General features: G+C 41.8%; 2 protein-coding genes across 6 annotated transcripts in view; one reads left to right on the forward strand and one right to left on the reverse strand.

Moving 5' to 3' along the window:
* Nucleotides 1-4,942: 4,942 nt before the first annotated feature.
* On the reverse strand, nt 4,943-7,398 carry LOC119572992. Of its 2 annotated transcripts, XR_005228752.1 has the most exons (4): nt 7,189-7,398; nt 6,840-6,996; nt 5,076-5,924; nt 4,947-5,027 (listed from the first exon to the last, which is right to left on the reverse strand). XR_005228752.1 is itself a non-coding variant. In XM_037919975.1 (3 exons), the coding sequence occupies exons 1-3, from the start codon at nt 7,211-7,213 to the stop codon at nt 5,549-5,551; spliced, it is 558 nt and encodes a 185-aa protein (XP_037775903.1). In that variant the 5' UTR covers nt 7,214-7,398; the 3' UTR covers nt 4,943-5,548. The 2 variants fall into 2 exon arrangements, 1 of the variants encoding a protein (XP_037775903.1); XM_037919975.1 differs by having other exon boundaries at nt 4,943-5,924.
* A 2,283-nt stretch (nt 7,399-9,681) lies between these two features.
* The window catches only part of LOC119572994 (5'-AMP-activated protein kinase catalytic subunit alpha-2-like), a 122,123-nt gene continuing 121,804 nt past the window's right edge, over nt 9,682-10,000 (forward strand). For 2 of the 4 annotated variants that reach the window (XM_037919977.1, XM_037919979.1), the window contains exon 1: nt 9,701-9,871. In XM_037919977.1, coding sequence (XP_037775905.1) covers nt 9,757-9,871 — 115 coding nt within the window. In that variant the 5' untranslated portion in view covers nt 9,701-9,756. Of the gene's footprint in view, nt 9,872-10,000 lie in introns of all 4 variants that reach the window. The other 2 variants (XM_037919978.1, XM_037919980.1) reach the window with 2 other exon arrangements.

The following is a 10,000-nucleotide window of genomic DNA, read 5'->3' on the forward strand; positions in this document are numbered from 1 at the left end:
AGCAGTAGTTCATACTCGTCCATTCTTGTTAGCGTTCTTTTTGCAGCTTCGATGGCCCCGTCAATCGGTATGTTGGTAAAGAGTGGCTTGACGCTGAAACTGACAAGCTTTTTGCATCTCATCCCATTTTGCAGTGTGGCCATCATATCGGTGGTGTTTATAGATGACAACCGCTGATGGAGTTTAAGACATTTGAGAGAGGTGCTGCAAGCTTCTTAGCAAACCGGTGTGGTGCGCTCCCATTTTCGTTGGTGATGGGTCTCATGGGGTTACATTCCTTGTGGGTTTTGATGTTCCCATGGATCGTCGGCGTGCGTGGCGCCTCCTCGAGCAGATGCAGCAAACACTTCCCCTTCTCTGAACATCTGAGGATCTTCCTTGCTGCTCTGTTGAACACTTGAACACAACTAACAACTTCAACACCATAACAGGCGGCCACGAACTAGCCAAGGTCGTCGCACACCTAATTACTGATGTGAGCTGACCACTCAGTGCATGTATTTATACCTCTATATATCTCTAGTCTTATATGCCATGATGAAGTAGTAAATGTGAAAAGGCTTTCGGCATATTCGTGTGTTTTCTTGTACTTCCCTTTGTTGTTCTACTTACAATATATATATATATATATATATATATATATATATATATATATATATATATATATGTGCGTATATATATGTATATATGTATATATATATATATACATACATATATATATGTATACATATACACACACACATATATGTATATTTATATATATATGTACACACACACACACACATACACACACACACACACACACACACACACACACACACACACACACACACACACACACACACACACACACATATATATATATATATATATATATATATATATATATATATATATATATATATCATTAAGGGGCTAACGCCGACAGGGGCGCATGGCCGCATCCACCCTTCGCTTCCAGCCATGAAGATCCCTCGAAGTGAGTCTCCAGGCAGGCACACGGCCCATCTCTAATTCCTCGCGACAGGTCTTGTCGAGCTGCCCAAGCCATGACATCCTGGGTCGTCCCACAGGTCTCCTCCACCCAGGTTTGTCTCACAAAGAGACAACCTGATGGGCAGGGTCGTCCACAGGGAAACGAGCCTGAATTGGTGATCCCAGATTATGCAAGTAACAGGTCCCATGCCAGTCTCACGGTGTAACCGCCGGTTGGACACGTGGTCCTGCGAACTGTACCCTATGATCCTATGAAGGGACTTGTTACAAAAGACATCAAGACGAGACTCCAAGACACTAGATAGTATCCAGGTTTCGGTTCCATAGAACAAAACTGGCAATATCAAGGCCTTGAAGACATGCAGCTTGATCCTTCTGCGTTGGTACCGACATCTCCAAATGCTCTTATTGATCGAGTTCATGGCTCCTGTTGCCAGACCAATCTGTCTATTGACTTCTTGGTCTGACAGCCCAGAGATATGGACTACACTACCAAGGTATGTAAACTCTCTGTAACTTCAAAGTCCTCGCCGCAAGCATGGATCGACCTGACAGTTTCCCCTAACAGGCCCCCAAAGTCGTGAATCTTGGTCTTGGTCCAGGAGACCTCTAGGCCTAGGGGCTTTGCCTCATTGCTAAATGCATCAAGAGCCGCCACCAGTGACTCCAAGGACTCAGACAGGATAGCAACTTCATCGGTAAAGTCAAGGTCTGAGACCTTGATATTGCCTAGTGTTGCTCCACACTGACTTTGGTTAGTAGCTCTGCCCATTATCTAGTCCATACAGGTGTTGGAAAGTGTTGGTGCAAGGACACAGCCTGGCCTCACCCCTGAATTAACAGGGAAGAAGTTCGACAGACCCCCACCACACCTTACAGCACTTTCAGTACCAGTATAAAGGCTTGCTATTAGGCCAATAATCTGCGTCAGAATTCCCCTGTCTCAGGATCTTCCATAGCGATTCCCGATGCACCGAGTCAAACGCCTTCTTGAGATCAATGTAGGATGCAAGCAACCCACGACCAAACTCACAATGGCATAAGGATAAGTCCGATATGCGAAGCTTAGCCTCGCCCGGGCTATGCCATGAGGGGAGCCCGCCCTGTGTCAACTAATGCTGACTCACTCATGTGTGTCAGCTGGTGCTGACTCGGCTGAACCTAGTCCTTACCCACCATGGTGCCCATCCACAGCAGTAACCTCCGGGTGACCATTGCAACTTCTCGCGCCTGGGCGGGGCACGAACCGCCGACCCCTCAGATGAGAGGCCGACATGTTACCACTGTACTAGCCCGGAGGGTAATCACGATGGCGTTCCACAATTACTCAAAGCACTAGTGTTCGGTCTATTGTAGACTTGGCAGGAGTAAATCCAGACTGCTCCGGTCTCTCATGCCTCAGTAGGTGGTTGCGGATCTGTTTCAGAAGAATGTGGGCGAGAACTTTGCCTGGTATGCTGAACGGTGTAATGCCACAGTAGTTGCTACAATCCCAACGATCCCCTTTCCCTTCCAGAGAAAGATGACCAAGCCCCTTAGCAGGTCAGGGGGAATGGTACCAGACTGCCAGATGGCAGTCAGGCTGTATGCAGGCCCCGAGCCATAGGTTCACCCCCAGCCTTTAGCAGTTCAGTTGGGATATCACATATGCCTGCAACTTTCCCACTTTTCAGCTTGGAAATCGCCATCCTAACCTCTGTTAGGGTAGGAGGTTCCTTGCTGATGGGTGGGTCCGGCACAGGTATTGTGACATCGCTTGCATCCAAGCTAACTGTTGGAGGGTCTACTGGTACAACTGCTCAAAATACTCAGCCCAACGTTCAAAAACCCCAACATGATCTGAGATGATCCGTCCATCCGCTGATCGGACTGTAGTCATCTGTGAGGAGGGCTTATGCTGCGTTCGGAACTCCTCGTCTTGCTCGTCAAGACAACTTGTCAGGACCAGCAGGACAACGAGGCCGCGTTCGGAACCTTCTTTACCCACAATGCTCAGCGTGTAAATAAACAAAGATGGACCAAACTCGCCAAGTTTTGCTTTATCTACGTTATTTCTTTCTTTCTTTCTTTCTTTATTCATATATATAAGCCCATATTTTGCAGAAAGAGCAGAGAAGATGGCAGGGTATTTCTTGCTGGGTGACACTGCATACATTGCAAATGATTTTTGCCATTTCATCCTCACACCAGGAAGGGATACTGGAGTTCTACCTCAAGAGAATTTACATAATAATACACAGAGGCCGAGTCATTATTGAAAATGCCTTTGGAAGAATGAAGTGTAGATTCCGGCGCACACGAGATTTACAAAACACAAGTTTGCTGACATGTGTTAAGATTGTTTTGGCAGCCTGCACTCTTCATAACATGTGTATGGAAAAAAGATGCAGTGAACATCCGGAAGGCTGCCCTAGACATGATGATGAAAATGAACAATTTTGGAAATAGAAAAGATATGGCCCTGAAGATGTAACTATAAAAGTTAAGTATGAAAATAAGGGTAAGTAAGAGTGTTCACTGTTTCAAGATAAACTGAATAATGTTCATATAAAAGGTAAAGCAAGAAAGTGGTTAACAAAGATTTAAGCTTATTTTTTCCCATTTTTTTGCGACATCTGTTATAAAAAAGTAAGAGTTAATTTTAAAGTTTGTAATTTAGAGGTATTTAAAAAAATATTTTTTTGTCATTTTTGAATAGAACAATTGTTTCTTTTTGTTGTATATTTTCTTATTTCAGATCTTTAAATATATATCAATGGTATCATCCATTAAAACTTAATTATACTGTTTGGTTTATTGTAAATATACATTCTTGTATAAAAATATTATCTTTTAGTGTAAATATACATTCCCTATGAAATGTAACAATAGGATCATTTTATTATCACAAAACAACCTGAGAATACATTTTATCTTGAGCACCAGTTATGACAGAATCTCAAATATTTTATTGTGTGTATATACATTTCTATAATATTATCTTTCATTGTAAATATACATTCCTTATGTAACAATTGCATTATCTTACTATCACAGAACAACCTGGGAATATATATTAAGCACCAGTTATCACAGAATCTCAATTCCATTACTTAATGAATTGTAAACAGACAAAATATTTCAACATATTTGATACAAACTTACAAAATAAAACATTAAGCTGTACAAAAATCAGGCTCTTTCTTTAATATGATATTACATTGTTTGTACAAAAATAAAATAAATAATTCACTCAATGTTTCATTATCACAGAAAAGTCTTATCTTTAATTCAAAATAAGTATGTGATTTTTAACATGAACATAAATCAATCCCTTAATAAAGAAAAAAATATATGCACTATGTATATAAAATAGGAATTATGCTATTGTTGCAAAATAGAAAGCGTCCTTGTTACTGTATGTATACATGTAAAAGTAAAATAAAAAATTTGATTGTATTTTATGACAAAGAGGGGACAAACACTTTGGCGTTGAAAATAAAGATAAAGAAACACTTTGTTTTCTTTTTGTTATACTGAAATCTAATCTTTGGCTTTGAAATTAACACAAAGGAAACAATCTATTGATATGAAAACAACAAAATGGAAAATTAAATTTTAGCTTTAGAAAGTACAAAAAAAAATCTTAAAAAAAATCAAAATAAGAAAAAAGGAACTTCAACTTTGGCTTTGAAGAAATAAACAACAAACCTCTAGTTTTGAAAATAACACAAAACAAATAAACTGGCTTTCAGAATAAAAACAAAATAATTAACAAGAAAGCTCTGCTAAAGCCCCCCCAAAATAAATGAACAATGAAATGTAAAGCAATTAATTACACCTAATATAAAATAATAATAATAATAATAATAATAATGATAATAATAATAAAACAAAATTAAACTCTGAATAAAAAGAAAGGCTTGTTAGGAAAAAAATAATCATAAAAAAAGGTTATTGAAAATATATCACATCTTCTTAACTATTTCAGAGAGCACATCCACAACTTCCTCTCGCATCCTCTTCATGAGCTCTAAAACTTCTCTCATAATCTCATCTAAAACTTCTCTCATAATTTCATCTAAAACTTCTCTCATAATTTCATAGTGACGCTGGTCACTCTCCCTCAAAAAGACTACCGTCTCACTCTCCTTGGCCTGTCGCCTCTTCCTTTGTCTCCGTGCCGGTGGTGGCACTTCCAAGTGTGAGGGTCCAGGTATGGGATCAGCCACAGGGTCAGCACTAGCCACAGGGTCAGGGTCATCAAGGTCCTCTTCATCCAATTCATCTGGTCGATGAATGTGAATCCCCTTGGCTGTGGCTGTAACTGGAAAGTCAATATCATGCTGACCCCCTATCAGTTACTTCATCTCCTAAAAAATCTGAAATTTACTGGGAGCTCTCCCAGACATTTCATTATTGGCTTTTGCCTTCTTAGTCATCCTGTAGACCCTTCCAATTACGCTGAAGTTTCTCAGGATGGAATCTCTTCCCAAAAATCACCGTCATCCTCTGGGCCAATTCCTGCTAAAGCAACCTTTTCTTCCCTTTTGTTAAATTAATCCTTTCCAACTCAACTCTGCAACTCTGCTATCGAGAACGGCAATGGATTATAATTCTTTTGCAGATATTCCTGCATAAGATTTATAAAAAATTTGGTTTCATTTTTAGTGAAACCCTCGATTTCCTCGATTTCACTTGGTTCTACACCAACAACCCGCTCTGGGGAAGTAATTGGTGTAGATACCATGGAAGATGGTGTAGTGGATGTTGAGGGAAGAACTGGATTTAAGCAAGTAGGAAGAGCATGTTGCTTTGGAGGAAGAACTGATGGAGTGGGTGACATGGTAGCAAGAGAAGGCAATGTGGCTGCGGAGGAGACAGCAGGAAAGTTCTGATAGGCAAAGACTGGTTTCCCAAGTACCCTGTGAGGGTATACTTCAACTGTTCTGCAAAATGAAATGCACACATCAATAATTGATTCCTATAATAGATATATATACATATAAATACATTTATACATATATATACATATATATATATATATACATATTTATATACATATATATATATACATATATATATACACATATATACATATACAATATATATATATACATATATATACATATACATATATATACTATACATATATATATACATATACATATATATACATATTTTAGTTTTATATATATATATATATATATATACATATATACATATATATACATATACACATATATATACATATACATATACACATATACATATAATATATATATACATATATACATATACATATATATATATATATATATATGTAATCTATGTAAATATAATATATAAATATATATAAAACATCTTTTTGTCTGTCTGTCTGTCTATATAAAGTCCACTGCAATTAGACAGGGTTCTGGGGGAAAAGCCCTAAGTTAGGAATTTGTTTAATTCAATCAGTTATGTTTGTGGATTCCCTAGGAGGTAAGGTCGCTTTGTAAATATTACCAATACTTGCATTTATATAGTTTGTGAGAGAAATTGACACAATTCATCCATAAAAGTGTGGATAATTGATAGAAGGATTAATAACTGCAAGGTTGGATGAATGTGTGAAACTAAGAAACTAACAATGAAGCTATCCCATATATATGTAAATGTACATACATAGATGTAAAACTATACCATATTTTGAAAATATACTTATTAATGAGTTTTTACAATAACCTATATCAAGAACATTTCAAGAATATTGTAGTTCATCATATGATCTGGTCTTCTTTATTTCTTTCAATCTTTATTTATTTATTTATTTGTTTTTCTATAGGAAAGTATATAGTAAACCAAAACACAACCCAACTCACCGTGGTAGCCACTCGAGAGCCCATTCCACTGTTAACTCCTGGTCTGCAAAATACCTCCCAGGAAAATCGGTGCTTCTACGGTACACCACCGAATTTTCTGGGAATGGCACTGAACCATCTGCATCCAGCCAATAATTATTATCGTGATCTTTGAACACTGGAAAGACGAATGCGTCTGCGTCACAAACTTTTCCCATGTAAACATTCGTTATATTATAACAATAACTACACACTGCAGATTTTATCTGTTTCATAAACTTACTCTGATACATAAGTAACTAAATGTGCAACAAAAGACACGAAAACAGCATTAAATAATAACAACACAGCGTCAAATAAGAAGACTCACCAACAATTTTCTCGACGACTGCCATTATCTCTGTTTGTAAACAAACGCCTTTGTGACGTCATCTCGTCCTGGTAGCCCCGCTGCGAACCAGGGCGAGTTGGACGAGATGGACAACTTGTCCAGGACGAGAAAGTAGGGGTTCCGAACGGTCAAAACATCTTGTCCAACTTGTCCAACTAGTTGGACGAGGAGTTCCGAACGCAGCATTAGAGTTCAGCTTTCTCCGGGTTTGGTAGGCAGGGCGAAGGTCGTTTACCAAGAAATGGCCTTCAACCTCCTCAGCAAGATTCCTGATGAACTGTTCCTTGTCCCTTCTCAACAGTGTCTGAGCCCTATGCACCATGGAGCGATGCAAGACTTGATTCCCATTCATCCGAGCCATACAACATGCTTCATTGGCCTCTAATGTCTCCAGGGAGATGGAATTCTGCCTTGCCCTTGAGTGTACGCCAATGGACTCCTGGGCTGCTTTAAGTGTTACGCGCTTGAAGAGCTCCCACAGAGCAACTGGGTCCGTCAGGTTGTTGAGTTCTGTGAATCGGTCAGAGACTGCCATGGTGAACCCATGGGCACACACCTCCTCCCTTAGCCTGTCCAGGTGAAATACCTTAGGGTGGCCACAACCAGCCTATGGTCAGTGCCACAGAACTCGGCACTCTGGTAAACCCTGCAGTTCTGGAGGATCCTCCATCGCGTGCTAACAAGAATGTGGTCGATCTCCTTGGCCACTGTACCCATATCGCTGTACCATGTCCAGCGATGCAGGATGGAGCGCTCGTACCATGAGCCAGAGATCCTCATTTTCTGGGACCTAGCAAAGTCCCGGAGAAGGAGGCTATTCTCGCTGCTGGGATTAGCTCCCGAGCCATGGAGGCCGATAGACATCTCATAGCCAGCTCAGTCACAGCTGGATACCGCACTGAAGTCGCCCAGAACAATGCGAATATCTGACTGGGGGCAATTGTCTGCCACAGATGTGAGTTTGGTGTAGAATGCCTCTTTCACATCATACATCATAGGAGTGTATACAGCAATAAGAGACATGAAGCTAAAAGCATGTTTCAGTCTCAGTGCCATAATACGCTCATCAGCCGGTGTCACCTCAACTGCCGAGGGCTGAAGTCGGCTGGAGATGGCTATGGCTACACCCTGGAGGTGGTGACCATCACTGCGGCCCGACCAGTAGTAGGTGTACCCACCCACACTGATCGTGCTGCTACCAGGTCTTCTCACCTCCGAGAGGGCAGCCACCCCAACTCCCAGTCACTTCAATTCCTGCTCATCCTGCCGCAAGGACCGGATGTTCCAAGCACCTACCAGGACAGCTCAGTTAAGCCTCGGGTGGTCACTCCGGGTGCATGCCACTTCTGCAACGCTGCCCCAAATAAAAGGGGTCGGCGGGCTGTGGGGCCGCCCATCCGCCTGTGGGGTTTCCGAGAGCTTTGCCCCACAAGCTTCATGGTGGGCTGGTGCCTGCCAGGGTGCAGGCGGGATGAGTAACTCTCATTCCAAACCTGCGCCCCGACATTTGCCCTCCCAGGGGGACCCACAGCCCGCCTTGCTTGCTGGATGGGAGGGACAGCACCCCTCCCCCAGCATATCCATTTACTTGTTGCGTTGCCGGAGGGTCTTCTGGGGGAGGAGGAATGGCAAGGCCCACCTCCCCCGAGCCGCCCCATTACCCCAGGGTGGCTAGGTGGCAGGAGTTGGTAGGAGCCAGAGGTGTCCACACGCTGGTGGGCCATAGCTCGTACCTCTGGGGCCTCCTGCTGCTCGGAGATCCCCCACAGTTTAGCCTGGGACCGCAAGGTGCCCAGTTACCCATGGGTGGCCAGAGGAGGGACAGCAGAAGTCTTGATGATGGAGAGGCTGTGACCTGGCAGGGGAGACTTATGCAAAAGCTGCTCCCTTTTTTCGCACTGGGCTAGCCAGTGGTGGAAGCTGCAAGCGAGAAGGCATGCAAGCACTTAACACTATCTAGGCTACAACACCATCCCTTCACATCAGCTTCCGTGTGTGCGTGCTCGTGCGCGCGCTTGTGTGTATAAAAATGTATTTATATAAAGATAAATAAATAAATAAATAAATAAATAAATAAATAAATAAATAAATAAATATATATATATATATATATATATATGTGTGTGTGTGTGTGTGTGTGTGTGTGTGTGTGTGTGTGTGTGTGTGTGTGTGTGTGTGTGTGTGTGTATACAGAGAGACAAACAGACAGACAATCGTCTTCTAGTTGATAATCCTCTCGCACAGAATCTACGTGAGATAGTTGCGAATCCTCTTTGCTACATCTCTCAATGGTCAATATATAAAAAAGATGCACGCACATTAGAAACTCACAGACGAATCAACTAAACAACTTTTCTTCCTAAAGAAAGCAACCGATGACTTTAAAATAGCTTTTTCCTTTATATACCCATCCATTTTCAACATTAGATACCCCGCACCCTCTGACAGAAGTACAGTGCGCACGAAGATGTGACGTCACGCCCTGGACGTCGCGGTGCGTCTGCGTCGTCTGCTCGAAGTAAACAAGGCAGTGTCACCATCGTCACCATGGAGGTCGGCCAGGGACAAGGGGGCCCCGGCTCCCAAACCATCACGCTTATGAAGATCGGCCATTACCAGATCGGGAATACTCTGGGCTCAGGAACCTTCGGAAAAGTGAAGTGTGAGTGAGGCAGGTCGAGACTGGGAGGCGAAAATGGTGGATTATTTTCTGTGTCGAGAAAGCGAATCTAGAGCACATTTCATTTGCACGGCTTTGTGCCTATTTTTTCGTTTGGTCTTGTTCCATCAA

The sequence above is a fragment of the Penaeus monodon genome, chromosome 5 (assembly GCF_015228065.2).
Source record: "Penaeus monodon isolate SGIC_2016 chromosome 5, NSTDA_Pmon_1, whole genome shotgun sequence".
NCBI classification, from domain to species: Eukaryota; Metazoa; Arthropoda; class Malacostraca; order Decapoda; family Penaeidae; genus Penaeus; species Penaeus monodon.